The 15,969-nt window shown below is 39.6% G+C and overlaps 1 protein-coding gene and 1 long non-coding RNA gene across 2 annotated transcripts in view; one reads left to right on the forward strand and one right to left on the reverse strand.

Moving 5' to 3' along the window:
* Positions 1 to 15,969, reverse strand: part of pcp4b (Purkinje cell protein 4b) — a 39,413-nt gene that overhangs the window by 14,285 nt on the left and 9,159 nt on the right. The window contains exon 2 of the mRNA XM_044354318.1: positions 1,525 to 1,576. Coding sequence (XP_044210253.1) covers positions 1,525 to 1,576 — 52 coding nt within the window. The remainder of the gene's footprint in view (positions 1 to 1,524; positions 1,577 to 15,969) is intronic.
* LOC122984040 lies at positions 12,691 to 14,851 on the forward strand. The gene is made up of 3 exons (XR_006403810.1): positions 12,691 to 13,544; positions 13,800 to 14,184; positions 14,369 to 14,851. It is a non-coding gene; the product is annotated as an uncharacterized LOC122984040 (long non-coding RNA).

Raw genomic sequence — 15,969 nt, forward strand, 5'->3', positions numbered from 1 at the left:
TTGATTTTACATGCTGAGTTAGCTACAAAACAGCTGATGAAGGGCCAACAGTGATGGATCCATAAAGAATCATCAGAGGGGAAATACAGCATCAGCAAAAGCTCAGTTTTGGATAAATGGGAACGTGTGACTCTGTTACTGTCATTTAAAGTGACTCTGTGTAGAAATGCACCAACTGTAGCAGCACCATTACACTCCAAAATCACTTTTAAATTAAGTCTTTTTACATCAATATTTCTACACATCAGGTAAGACATTTGATGTTTAAGTTAGTTTCTAATCAATCACATTTCTATGAAAAATCTGTAAGTTTGTCAAGGATTTAATTTCATGCTTGCACTACTCTGACTAATTAAACCTCTTTCCATGCGGTAATTATCCACACACTTATTGAATAAAGTGCAAAGTACACTGATGATTATTTTATAAAATATTTCTCCATCACTCTTCGTGCTTCCATCTCCAACAGTGATGTGATGCTGAGTCAGGGCGACACACCAAATCACTGCCATGATTTAGAGGAGGTGAAAGCACAGGAGATATTAGTTTTCTTGTTGAGGCCTTTATTTGCTGTGCTGTGATAGGTTTAATGACAGAAAGCTCAACAATAAACATGATTTGTAATGCACTTGGTGCATGGAGCCGATCTTTATTTCCCCCAGGACTGAACGGATACAGGCAGCCTGTCTTTGCTCAGGGAGGCAATCATCAGAGACTTGGATTTACACAAGCTGATGGTCATCTCAGTTTTGTCTCCTGGTGTCTGTATTATTTTACCCAGTTGAGTCAGGACATTAAAGCTGAGAGCAAGCCTTGTTAAGAAAACTGTAACTGCAGCACATACCCTGTGAAACAAACTTTATTAGCAACGTTGATTTGCCATCATGTGCTGAAGATTCCCACAGTAAGCAGTATTTTTATTTTGAACAAACCTCAGTATAAATGGCTCAGCTCCCAAGCTCATGCGCTCATGCAACACAGTCATGACTTGAGGGTATAGCATATGACAGAGATGCAGAAAACTGATCAAAATGACAAATTAATTCATACAAATTCTTGTTATGAAATTAGCTCTATGTCATGTCGTTGATGACATGACACACTGAACTCTTGAGAGACAGAGATAGGATCTGACACAAAGCCTTGAGGTCAGGTACTCTCTGCGTGTGTGTGTGTGTGTGTGTGTGTGTGTGTTTGTAGACTCCGATGGCAGCTGTCCTTCAGCCCCTGTTACTGTCAGTCATGCCTTTTAAAGCTCATGTACTGTAAACTCTGGTCCACTTACCCTCTCACCCTCTGTTTGCTGCAGTCATTCTCTGCCTTTTTTCTGTCTCCCTCAACATCAGTTTTACAGCTTTTTTTTTTTTATTGAAAAATTGTTCAAAAGTTTAAAATGCTTGTTCTCTTTCCCGCTTCATTTTGGGCTTCTTTTTTTGATGTGTGTCTTGAACACAACATTGTTGATTTGAAAGTAAATCATCATGTACTTCATGCAAACACAGATTTTCAGATTTTTTTTCTTACCTTGTCCTCCAGATGTCTTGTTGTTGCCAGCAGTTGCTCCAGATCCTTGTCTCTGCAACACAAAAATTATAACACACAAAAAAAGTGAATTCGTTTTTCTTTTTTCTTTTTGCACAGTTAATTTTCTTCCAGCTGAAATCCACAAGACAGTGGACGATGATCCTGTCATCATACCCATGAAAGCCGACTTACATGCAACTGCTCTGTGCCCTTTACTAATTAAGTCTTGTCCTCATGATTGTTCTGACATTTACTGGGGGCTGAGCTGCCACCTAATCTGCTAGCACGCTCTGCAAAGCCTCCACTCTGGAGTATTTTAGCCTGTGGGGTCCCCTTGTTGTGACCAAATGAGCCGGACAGAGGAGACCCTGCACATTGTGACAGTAAAAAAGACCTACAGACAAAATGTGTACAGTATGACCAGGAGTGACACAAAACCTGAGGTGTCACTGTTAACTATGCTACACTACAGAGGTCAAAGCGGCTTAGTTTTCTTGTCATCATGTGTGTTTTTTATAGGAAATATGATGTGTAATTCAATTTTCTTAGATTTTCATTCAATTTTTTTTTTTGAAGACCTGTCCACCATTTCAGCTTAGAATAAGGACTTTAAATGGAACCAGATTTTCATAAAAATTCAAGTAGCAGAAGAATATATGTGCATACACAGATTATATACTACCGTGTTATGAACGGTTTCATTCAAAGAAACCATATAACGGTTTTAGAGGAAAAAATGGTAGTAATAATCATAGACTAGAGTTGCTACTTCACCCTCATTTAAATTCACTAGCACATTACAGGATTCAGAGGTGTTAAAAACAGACAGACTAATGGATGTAAATGAGAAATCCACCAACAAAAGAACCAACAATCTTCTGAAGGAAAAGTGACTTCTTGACAGAGAGAGATACATAATTGTACATAGCCGCACTTCGTTGATGTACATAATCATTACTTTACACACTGATGCAAAAACATTTATCCTAAATGTCAACTCATTATTCTACAGCCATTTATTTTTGCCATGCCATATTACCTCTGTACTACAAAATCACTCGCTTTCCTCTATTAAGCTGCAAATAGGCAGTGATCTCCAGAGAAATAACACATGGAGCTGCTGTGTTAATGTATGTCGCTCCTCATGTCTTTTAAAATGTGCGTGTTTGTGGATGTGCACTTAAAAATAGCAGCTTGAAGTTTTTCACCTCATAATATGATATCTGTTGATTCTCTTTACATCATGGCTAACGCGGCTTTTGCATTTATAGTGTAAATTACTTCTTGTAATCCATATTTTTAAAATGTTAGGCAGTTTCTTTCAAAGACGGCAGTTGTTTTTTTTTTAAAAATGGATTAATTTTGGAATAATATCCCTCCAGGTCTGCAGAGTTCACACAGGTGCCGACAGCATTAGAGGCGTGAAAAGAGTGAAGCAGATATTGCGTTGGAGGGGAGAACAGGAGTGACACTACATCACAACGAGCAGATTAGACAAAGCTATTCTTGGAACCATATTATAGTCCTGCTTTTAATATGCGGTAGAGCAAGAGGAAGGATATCACAGGCCATGATAAAGAGAACGGAGAAGAAAGAAAACGAGCAAGGATGGACTGAGGAAAGGAAGTGAGGGGGAAATGTGGTGAGAAGTTACATCATAAGCCTCTTATTAATCACACAGCATTCAGGTGGCAGTGGGTAGACATGGACTTTAAGCTGCGTATTATTTGTTTCTGGTTCTCTCTCGCAAACAGAAACTATCAGACATTTTATGAATATAAATTGTAAACACATAGAACATAGCTCTAAAAGGCTCACTGAAAATGACCAGTATTTAATTATTATGCATATAAGGTAGTGGTTAAATTCAGAATAGTGATTGTCAGATTACACTGAATAAATCTCCTTCTTATCAACTTATTTCTGTCTGCAGTTTGATCCCTTAAAGCCTTTTTTCCTTTAAATACGTCACAAAATCTGCCAATGCAGTAAGTTTTAGGACATTTTACAGAAATGATGGTGAAATTTCGAAAGAATCTAATATACTAATATGTAGTTTGACAAAAAAACAACAAAACAACACACTGAGGATTTTTCTGTCAGTTAAAGAATTATAAAGAGTCCAATTTATTAAGATTTTTTTGCAAATTAAAAACTATAAACCCAAATATAAGGAACAGGTACTTACCAACTAAACCAACTTAACACTTTTTTTCCTTTTTTATCTTACAAGTAGACCAAATTACACCACCCTTTGTGTGAAATGCCCTAAAAAATAACCATTAAATACTGTACCTGTAAAGTACACTAAAAATTTCCAGGAAGTAAGTATTAACTTAAAGAATCTGATGTAATTATCTTACCGCTCTGACAGATTTTTCCACCTGTTTTAAGAAAATAATTATACTTCTCACCACAACTATAAACCTGATAGCATCAAATGATCCTCTTATTTGCTGCCCGTGATAATTAATTCAGCATTCACTATCCCTGTTATAACTGATGTCCCAAGGCCTGTGTTTGGGACCGCCTTGGTGGCCCATTTATCTTCACAGCCGCAACCAAAGAGCAGGTGGGATTCAGTGGAGAGAGGGAGCGCAACAACTTCCACACTCCAACACTCTGTCACTGCCACAAACCTTACAAACACATTCAATATGTACATAAATTTAAAAGTGGGCCCCCCAGAGGAAACTGCTCCCTTATGGAAACTCTCAGAAAGTGCTCAAACAAGATAGTGATGTAAAACTGATATTTTTAATAGCATTTTTTGTTGTGTTTATGGTTTCCATCTCAAACCACACACCATGTTAGAGGAGGTTAGAGGCTTGAGAGTCCCCATACAATCAATGTGTGTCAATTTGAATGTGCCGGTGTTTGTGGAGGTGAAAAAATATCTCTCATATGAAATTATTGCAAGAATTACAGTGTCACTCTCCTTATCACAGACTTGCACAGTTTATTGCTGTCTGGCAGGTTGTCAGCTTGTGTTTTCATATGCACAGCCTGGGTGGGAGCTTTGTTGATTTTCCTATAATGAAGAGAAGGATGATGAGAGGACAGGAGAGAAAAGGAGAGCAGGATCAATACCTCCCTCTGCAGTTAAGATGTACTTGTAAACATTGGCATTGGGGAGATAAATGACCTGAACCAATTCTCTGACTGTCTCTTCTTGTCTGGAGAAAGAAAAAGGAAATACGGGAAGAGTGGTAGAGACAGGACTGCAGCAATTTGGCTTCCAGTCTTGGCCTGAAGTCAAATAAGTTTCTAGGATGTTAATGACTAGAAACCAGATTCCAAGACTCTGAAACACCTTTTTTTTTGGCTCCTACCAAGAGTTAGGTGAGAAGGTGGATACCACTCTCATGTCTGTATGTTAAGTATGAATCTACAGCCATGAGACAGTTAGCTTAGCTTAGCATAAAGGCTGGAAATGGGGAAACAGCTAGCCTGGCTCTGTCCAAAGGTAAAAAGAAATCTGCCTACCAGCACTTCTAAAGTTCACTAATTTACACTTATTTACATTTTGTTAGTTTGATCTGTAAAACGAAAATGTAAAGAGAACAATTTGTGGATTTACAAGCCTCCAGCAAGTCACTGCACCCGGCCAAGAAATAGTTCCCATGAAACCACAAATTGTTATTTTCACACTTGAGTTTTTGTGTGGATTAAACAAACAAGAAACATCATTGTACATCGTTGCCAGTAGGCTGATTTTTTACCTTTGGAAAGAGCAATGAAATCAATCAATGAAATCAATCTTTGGCAAAAAAAAAAAAAAGCAGATAAGCGTATTTCCCAAAATGGCAAACAATAATAATTGATCAATTGATGTTTGATATACAGTAACATTTGAGTATGAGGAGACAGAAAAACTGTATCAGCTCTGTGTGATCCTTCATATTTTTTGTCTTGTTTTTGTGAAGCACTTTGTAAACTCTGTGAAAGGAGAGTGCTGTGTAGGTAAGGCTTATTATTATTTAATTGTATTTCAATCAAGCATTTCATATTTCATTCCATTTTGAACAAATTCAGAAGGAAAGCACTGGGGGTTCGGCATGGTAACAAAACAGAGAAAGGAAATGGTTTCATTTAGGTAGCGTGTAGCCAGCTGGCTCCTGGGGGATTTAGCTCCAGCTTCTTTCACCGCAACCTTTTCACAGCTATTCCCCTCTCGTTCAAAGGTTTCCAATTTGGTCATGTCAGAAGGGTTTCCATGCTTTAATAGCTGAGGAGTCGAGAAGGCATCGTGCTATGTGTCCTCTTTTCTGAGCTTCTCTTTCTGCATTATTAATCCAATGCTTTCAATGAATTTCAAACAGCGTGTGCTGAGCTTTGATGCTGGGGAGAGGGATGGGTGGTGAAGGGGTTTGAAGTGTCCTCGCGAGCTCATAGCACAACACACCCGCGCCTTTTGGGAAGACACATCTAATTTGAGGCTGGTCTTTGATGCAATTCTGAATTTTGTAAAAAAAAAAAAAAAAAAAATTGAAAAATCCTTACTTGGAGACACTTATAGATGTATGCATGCAACAGTGAAGTTTATGTTTACCTGTCAGGCAAATCACAACGATACCCGTGCTCTCCTTTCATTTGCCTGTCAGGAAAGAACCTGAAGTGAAACGACTTATCAAATTGCTTTGTGGTGTTTCACATAACAGTCACACAGCTGAGCTCTCAACCAGCCCCCCTGCAGCTCCAAACAAATATCAGAGCCAGATAAGAGCAGTGTTTTGTTCTTCCCTGTTACTAATCCAAGTTCAAAGGGAAGCGCTCAGTCTCTCCATCAGCCTCTTGTAATGGCCATGAAATGAACTGGTGCCTGCACTGGAACTACAGAAGCTGCTCCTTCAAAACCGATAATGTGCCTCCCAAAAAACTAGCCTCGGCTGAGCGAGGGAGAGTAGAGTGATCGGTCCACGGGGCACTGTATCAGCGCTCTCTGCAAATAAAACTGCCCTCCAGCTCATCTGGTTAAGTTATTCATGGTTGCTTTTGGAGATATCATGTTGCAACATTGCAGCATCGTTGCAACATCAATTAATATTATGTTCCAGAGGCACAAACCACTGCAAAGGCTACATACTGTAGTTCAGCATTTACATCATTTTACCGTTCCCATGAATAGTATAAAATATCAGCGTGATCCATTTCTCAAAGACAAATGATCTTTATGTTATGATTCTTACTATTGTTTTGTGCTACCATGTACTGACACATTCATACCGGAGTCACTGTCCTGTCATGCTAGTGTGTTGTTAAGTAGCAGCTGTTGTTAAGTGATAATCTTGTATCTTAAAAAATACATCAACTAAAAGGTTTGTCCTTATTAATAGTCTGGTGAGCAAGAGGCGGAAATGATTAATCTCTTTGCTGATTTGAATTGTTTTTGTTGAGTTCAGTACAAAGATTTACAGTGAATTTGAAGCAGTTATCGCAGTTAAAACACATTCAAACATCAGCAAGCGATCACACATGGTGTTCTCCTAGTTTACTTCAGTTTTGGATTATAGTGAGTAGGAGTTCAAATGATGGTTATTTTAATTATTGATTAACCTACCAATTATATTCTCAGACAGTCGTTTGATATATAAAATGTCAGAAAAAAGTCAAAAAGGCACGATTTCTTCACCACATGTCATAAAATTGCTTGTTTTATACATTTAACAGTCCAAAACTTAAAGATATTTAGTTTATTATCACATAAGACAAAGGAAAACAGCAAATTCTCACAATTTAGAGGCTGGCACAATGTTTGGAATTTGTGAAATATCTTAACTGGTTAATCAATAATTATTTGTAGAAGTTATTTTTTTGTCAATCAGTTAATCAATCAATCAATAGTTCAAACTGAACTGTTTAATTCAATATAAAACTAAGCCTATGTAAGCACTGTTAATAAGGTAATAGCTCAGTGAAATATAACATCATGGTCCTTCAGTAACCTTTTAAGCAGGACATAACATATTTCACATGACGGCTGAGCCAACGAGGCACATTTAGTCATCGGTAAGACGAGCTCCAAAGCAAAGAGTGAATGTTATTGGTTATTGACAATATTCATTCAGTATCCTTGAAGATTGTGTTAAAAATGAATTTGTTCATGTTCTCAACACCTCTAGAGCATGATTGAAATGTTTCATAAAACCAATAATTGTAGATTTTTGTTCACCCACACAGTAGATAAGCCTGAGTAAAAACACTCGGACCTACAAAATTGGAGTGAACATGACAGCAGGACTCTGTGGAGCCATTAGAAACCTCTGAATCTCTCCTCTGAGACAACATCACTGTAAGAGCTACTTGGCCATGACAATCACAATGTTACACTCAGAACAGGGTCTGCAGGGTTTAACAGGTTACAACTTGGCTTAAAATACAAGACGCGACTTGAGGTCATTTTGTTTACGGCGAGAGTGTTCGAGTGAGTGCAGAGGTGGTGAGGAGCTATAACACTCCTGAGGGCAGCGGAGAGGAGGAAGCATCACGGCTGAGCAGCTCTGGGGCTGCGCCAAGTGTAAATTGCAATAACAGCAGCTCGATGAGTGAGATTACTGTGGGCGAAAGGGGCTATCCTCACTCTGCAGATAAACATGCACATGACCCCCCCCCCCCCACACACACACGCGCACACACACACACACACACACACACACATTTTAACACTGGTGAACAAATCAGCACACCTGTGAGAGGGAGAAACAAGCAGACGAGAAACCAATCAGGTGGAGAAAAAACAGTAATTACATGACGTTGACAAGGGAGATGGAGAGTAGAGATACATATTGGGCCTCTCATTAATCATTTACAAACTCAGAGGGACACCAGGGTCAACAAACAGTGTTTTCATGTGTGTGTTTTTGTGTGCCTTTAAATGAAACACACACACACACACATACAAACAGCTCAGCTACTGTAGCATACTGCCTGCAAATTCCACAGAGGCTGCATCAGAATTTGCGCCTCCAGGCTTTCAATTAGGATACTTCAAGGGGAAAATATAAACACACACATACACACACACACACACATAAAGAAAAGAAAAGAAAATAGGCATGCACACACACTGAGGGTGAGTCAAGCAGAATAACAGAAGATCCAGTGTGCATATACTGTAAGCACATTGCACATCAGAGAAATGTAAATATGTTTTATCTCTGATTAGGCATTCATCGGGGGATGGTGAGGGAAGGAGCGAGGAGGGTTTCAGAGAGAATCCTTTAAAACATCCACCTCCTTTCTTTCTGCTGAGAGCGAGCCTTTATTTTCCTCACTCCAAGCAAAACTCAGTTATCTGTCCTGCAGAAAAGGATGCTGCCTCGCTGCACCTGATATTTGTGTGTTTTTCCATCTCCAAAGTACCTCGTTTTTAGCTCTTGTGTGGTGAACGGGATTGAAAATGCAACTCATTAAACTCCAGGTTTTCTAGCCATTTCTTTTTCAGTGGATGTCAAGATTAATATGCATTCATACCCAACAATCGAGGCTGGACTTTCAAATTTAATCTTTATCTGGTTACGTCTTGATAAAGCAGATCCACAAGGATGTGGAGGCTTACGCTAGCATGTTTTCTCCACAGTGTATAACACAACCGATTGGAGGAGTTCATGTTTTTACAAAGGAAAAACATGAATGTATTGGTGCATAGGGACAGATGTGACAGGCAAGTATAATATTAGGAAGAGTTTTTTATGTAGGGCCTCATATTCATATCCTAAAACTCTAACTTTCTTCTGTGAGGTTTGCTTTTACGAGTGTTCCAAGTTGGATTCAACAAACTCTCTTAACTGTATTTCATAAAGTGCTTGTACGTGCCTCTTACGAACAAATCTGTTCATACCAGTGGTTTTTGCATGCCCATAGATTCTACAAGGAAACGCTTTAAATTTAGCACCTTGTCGCAGGTTGCCACAAAGGTATCAATAGTCATTCATGGAAAGACTTTGACTGTAAGATTTTTAGGACACCACTGATAGTGTCAACAATAGCAGCTGTTGTTCTGGAAGACATATTATCTGGGATTGCCCAGTATTGAGGGGATTTTGGCAGAAACTATCAAAATTATTTGGCAAAGAATTAATTGATATCCCACTTGTACCAGTATATTTTCTACTCGCTGTAATACCTTAAGTGACAGATGAAAAATAAATCTTACACATACTCTTACTGGTTGCCAGAAAAATTGGATGAAATATTATCATCAAACCAAACTCAATGGATTGAAAGGCTGAAACAATATGATAGCACAGATGCAAATGTCCATCAATAAAGAGGAACTCCAATGATGTTTTACCTGAATAGCATTCAGTTTGAAAAATGCTTTCCATCTCTGTGTTTAAAACAGACAAATCTTAAATTTGTCTCTGTCCTCATGTTGATTAAATGTCTTCAGTCTCACTGGTGCATAGCAACATAAGTTTAGCACACTGATTTAGAGGGATACATGTTGGTGGGAAACAAGATGCCTCCTTGTTTCCATGACAGTGACATGTTCGTATCATTCCTGTAACTGTGCTGCTGCTGCCTCTAAAAGGCGATGTTGAGCGTAGGGAGGATGCTGCTCCGCTGAAAGCCTGCATGATGAAACACTGTTTCCCTTTTGATCTTCTAACCTCCCTCTCCTCCTGCCTCTTCAGCTCTTCAGAAATCAGCCTGCTCATCCTTACCGTGCAGGCAGTGGGAGTGTGTCTGTGCGTGCTCTTTACTACGAGTGGTTTTTTTTGAGCATGTGTGTGTGTAAAGTTGTGTGCTACAGACCGCTCATCTGTATGAGCTCCATTGGCAGTTACATAAACCATACTGTCATAAAGGCCACAGGGCATACTGAAACTTTGCCAAATCAGTGCTGGGTCAATAACTCCCCACTGCAGATTTTTGGATATTCTTTCCTTTTGTTGGGCAGTCAGCATGTAGTCTGGTTGAAAGTGAGGAGGAAATGGGTGGATTCTTGCTGTTGCAGTGCAGCACAGAGGTCAGTAATTACCATGAAACATAATTACTCACTTTCCTTGGGACCTTTCTTCTTTGAAAAGACAGACAGTAGTTTGACCACAGTAATTAGAACAGAAAGAAAGCCATTTGCAAGAAATGGAGAGGCATGAATTGAGGTTGAAATGTATCTAAACTGCCAGTCCAGATATGCACCCATGGCACTTACACTAAAACCCACCTCTGCAGCCTCTGGCACTGAGAAAATGCCAACCCATTATTTAATCGTTCATTTAGCTAGTTTTTTCATTTCTCATTAAGCCATCCGACAACATTTGCTATGCTAAAATGCTATGTCATCTTTTCCACAGTCAGTTCAGGGAATATACCCGCTAATAATGCAATTTTTCAACACTGGAATCCTGCTAATCCCCATGCTGTGCACAAGTGTGGGAATGACGCTGAGATGACGGCAGTCTAGTATCTTTTACTATCTACAAGTCAAGTGTGGCGATGGCTTTTCTCCTCAGAGGAGCCTTGGGCACAGGTAGAGCGAGTCAGTGGAGGGAGAGGAAGAGTTGCTGATTTGCTTGTCGTAAACGTCAGCTTTTGGACGCTGGCGCGCTCCTCCTCGCAGACCACAAGGCACAGAAACTCAGCTGCACACTTCCCATTTCCTCAGTGGCAGCCAGGATTCCTGAGGTGACACTCTGCTGAAGTGAACAGTTGTCAGCCCCTGACGTTGAAGATGATCCCCTTTTCTTCCTCACACACACACACACTTGTTTTTTCATATTATCTGTATTTTTGCAAAGCAAAGCTACTCTTCTGCTCTCTGTCTCATACGCACAACAGCAGTAGTTGTCAAGCCACCTCCACACGATGTGCACGCCTGTCAGTGTGTGAGACATTCAGTTGTTTTGCCTTCTTCGTATTCCTCTGAGGTTCAGGCTGAGGAGGGCTTTTGGTAAAATTATGAGTCTAAGCAAAAAGCAGGCCAGCTGTCATGCTACCAAGGAGCTGTCCCTGGAAAAGCTCTGATCAAAACTCTCACACTGACTCACACAAACTTCTTTTGTTTTTTGTTTTTTGTTTTATTTTAAATCAAACATTATTTTGGGGGATTTTTGCAATGCAGCAGTAAAACCCTCAGCTCATACAGTACGGTCGACACAGCCAAGAAATACTAATGCCTTCATGGCCCAGAAAAGCCTGAAATCACAAAACTACAAATGGTCTCTATAGAAAAAAAAAAAATCATTTGTTTTCATCTTAATACAGCTGGTGCTGTGGTAAAAAAAAATACTTTAATTCACAGCAATTTCCACCGAGAGAGGAGATGAGGGAGGGAGAGAGAAGCAGGGAGGGGGAAAAACACATTACAGCTCCTCTTCAAATTATTTTTTCAAACTCCCGTCTGTTACACAACTTAATGAGCCTTGAAATTGGTGAGATTACATTTTTCGGCATTTCTTTCATTAGTGTGGGTGTCGCCAATCTCTGGGGATTGGTTTCCTCACTTTGGGATTGTAAAGCATGCTGCCACAGAGCGTGTTGCAGCGATGAAAGGGGCAACAAACTAACCAGCAGGCCAGTAAATAGATGAGGGAGTTCCCTGTGATCAGGCTGGTGTTTGATTCAATCAACCAGCTGATTTACAGAAGCTGTGCAGTGGGTTAAAGCACTTCTCCCTACAACCGATTTAATCATGCAGCGAGTGTGAGGATCCAGTTTTTACTTAAATAACAATAATAACTATCTGCCAATGAGGTGAGATAGCAGCACTTGTTTTTACTATAAGTTTTCTTTGTTCAAGAACATAGAAAATGAGGACTCAACAAACAAAATTTCAGTTAATTAAAGAAATAATTCAACATTTTGGGAAATTTGCGTGTATTCGCTTAATTAGTTAGTTAGTTAGTTAGTTAGTTAGTTAGTTAGTTAGTGAGATGAGAAGATGGATACCACTCTTGCATCTGTCAAATACAGTCATACTGTAGATATGAGGCTATAGCTAGCAGATGTTTAGCTCAGCTTAGCTAAAAGACTGGAAACAGCTAACCTGGCTCTGCAGCACTGCTAAAGCTCACCAAATAACATGTTATCTTGTTTGATTAATCCATTTAAAAATATATATTCTTTTTCTCAATAAACTGAGGAAATTTTATCTGCTGATGAAGACCATGTCATACAGTCAAAAGTTAAGTATATCTAGAGTTGAGATTGTTATGTCAACAACTTATTTATTGTTTCTGATATCAAGACTATCTACTACAGCTAAATCATTGACCCCCTTTACACCTTGCATTAAAATATGGTTTGGGATTTGAGATTGGATTGCAATCAGATACATCTTGACCACATTAAGTACAGATGTAAATGCACCCAAGACGCATTGAGGACAGATTGTGATCCGATTAGCCAAACCATCTCCGGAGGTGGTCATGACCACACTGAACACAAGTGTAAATGCAACTGCGTTGGCAATCCACATACAACAACTATGTGGGTGGAAATACATAATGGCACGTGACCAGCAAGGTAGCAGCCATTAGCCAGTTAGCGAGCTACTAACAAGAAAGCAGCAAGAAAGCTATGGATATTTAAGATATTTGTAGATGGAGTGTCGGCTTCTTCCCCCTCTTCAAAAAGCAAGCAAAAGTCCATACAATAGTGCAGCTTCAAGGATGGCTACCATCTTTTTTTTGTTTGTTTATTTATTTTTTGGGGGGGGGGGTTTGGACCCGTGCAAACAAGAGGAGGATGTGATGTTCAGTCGTTCGAGCTGGACAGAGTGATCAGATCTAAATCAGATCTCCATAAGTGGACACTGGAGACACGTATTAATACCAGGTATAAATGTAATCAGGTTAAATCATATCTACATACAATCTGGATACAAGATGCATTTTAATGCAAGGTGTAAAGGGACTATTAGCTCAATTGTGGCAGTCATTGATCAAGTACAATAAGAATCTGTTGCGTCACAGACCGTGTCATTATGGCATCCTGGATTTTATTGTAGCCCTGCCCGACCTTTGTTGCTCATCATCACTGTCTCGCTCCACTGCATGCTGCTAAACAAACTCAAAGTAAGTACTGGTTCCTCTTCCTCCTGCAAAAAGGATTTTTTAACCTGGAAAGCTGGAGTTGTTTTCTGATGCCAGTTTCTTGTACTCTCCAAGCTTAACTCTGGCGCATGAAACTGAAGCATCTCGCTATTTGTAGTAGATGAGAATGAGAAAATCAATATTGTGGATCCCGAAAAGCTTCTTAGGTTGTTAATCTGTGATAGCTGATTCATAGGCATGGCTGGCATAATGTGATGATTGATGTTTTGGCTTCAGCTTTTTCATCTGGATCAGCATCACTGACCATTTTGGACTTGAGAGCTGAGACCCAGAGAGGCTGGCTTGTTCAGAGGTGGGCCAGCCTGTTGGCGGGCGATTCTATTGCTCCTGTCCTGTGCCAAGTGCCCATCAGCTGTGAGAGGATCCACGTGACCCAGCAAGCGCTCACTACGTAACCAAGCGACCCAGATAACGCTCCAGTCTAGTTTGTGGGCCAAGCAGCAGGAGAGCAGCTTTGCCAATGAACTGAGAAGAGCAAGGTGTTCAAATTAAGACCCTAATTATAAGGACTGATGAATCTGTCCTCTGCTTCTGCTGTCCCACCAGAGACTGTCGGATAGAAACATGCCACATCACAACTTTCCAGGGAAGACATAGCTAGGTATTTGATGTGATAATGTTCAGCTTGGACACCATCCAACTGATATATCCTTTGCGTTGTGGATTCTTCAACACCACACAGTTTCAAAATATATAACTTAGTAATTACAAAGTAGAGTGGTGGGTGAAAATGAAGGGTGAGGAATTTGGAAAATAATTTAATAATCTCCTTCGTTTGTTTCTAGGTTATTTTAAGACTTGGCAGCTTGCACAGTCCAAGAGTTCCCTGCCACACTCAATGGCCATTAAGAATTTAAGAAAGCAGAAGTAGGCCATGGACAATTCAAGCAGAAAGAACATAAGGCCAAACCACTTCTTCTTCTGTCTGAAGAAAAAAAAAGGACAAAAGACCCCGGTCTTCTAGCAAGAGGAGGAACTGTAGAAACTCAGGATCAAGCGCACATTTTAAAGGGTTCACCTCCACCTTTTCCTTCTTCAAGACTAATAAACCAAACTAATCAATCTATGCAACACATTTTGCCTGTAAATTCACTCCCTCGTGTTTAAATGTGGTTGTGAGGCGCTGTCTTATAAAACAATTCCTCAAAGGCCGCAGTGAATTTCTAGTGACATCTGCAGAGGGCATGTGTTGGCTTCCGGCTTGTGCCTGCTCAGACGAGAGGGGTTTGTGACAGAGTCGCTTTGAGGAAAGACAGTGATAGAAAAGACCTGTGGGACATGAAAGTCCTGAAGAATTTATAAAGAAACAGAGTTTAAGTGATTCCATCTGATACTTACTTAGAGCTATATTGTGTTTATTGAGCTAGCGCCAGTCCAAAGACCCAGTTAAGGTCAATAAGGTTGTTTGTTCCACTTTTTGTCTCAAGTGTTTATTAGGAATGGGCCCAGAACTTAAACTTGTTCAAGAACATAAACAGTATCACATGGATGTACTAGGTATTTAAGAGGCGGGTCAGTCCTAAATTAATTGTGCAGATGCTGGATGACAGCTCATAGGGAACTGATGCAACTGTTGCATCTTGACGGCAGTCTCTATAGGTAGTCAAGCCCAATACCTATTACTCATTTTACAATAAATTCTGTATCTCACTAGATGTAAGTATTTGAAGTAAGTTGGTGTTGAAATAGGCTCCAGTTCCAGTTATGACATACTGGCAAAGGAAATTAAAGAAATGGCAGATGGTCCATTTCATGTCCTTTATACAGCCTAATAATCCTTTCTTTCTTTCTGCTGCTGTTACTTCTATGGTCCACAGCTCATAATAATCAAAGACAGTAAAGATGCAGCACATTAAGCACCGAACTCTGCAAAGTAAAAAGTACAAAATGTTCTTTGGAAACAGATTTAAGTTGCTGATTTTACACTAAAGTGCTGCTAAAGAACAATGTCACCTGCAGGAGATGATGTCAGCCAGAATCACAGTCTGAACCTCCTCTACGGAGACAGTTCATATAAGACTTATCATTACAGATGGATCCTCTACAGGAACATAGCGACAAAGTCCTGTATGTGCTGTTTTACAATGATAGAAATGACACATTTTGTTAAAGGACTGTTGAATTAAAAAACAACTGAGAGGTATATATTTATCCTTTTTGTCCAACTACAAGGAATACTTTAGACTTTTTATGAATTAATATGATACTAAACAAATAATTATATATTACAAACCATAATGCACCTGACAGCACAAAAGACCAAGTGTAACGTTTGGTGGCCACTGTATTATTTAATATGCCTCTAACACAATGTCTAAAATCAAACTGGATATAACTTGAAGGTACAAAATTACTCTGTTTGCATTAGAGTTGCTAAATCCCTCTT

This window comes from Thunnus albacares, chromosome 6 (assembly GCF_914725855.1).
Source record: "Thunnus albacares chromosome 6, fThuAlb1.1, whole genome shotgun sequence".
Taxonomy (NCBI): Eukaryota; Metazoa; Chordata; class Actinopteri; order Scombriformes; family Scombridae; genus Thunnus; species Thunnus albacares.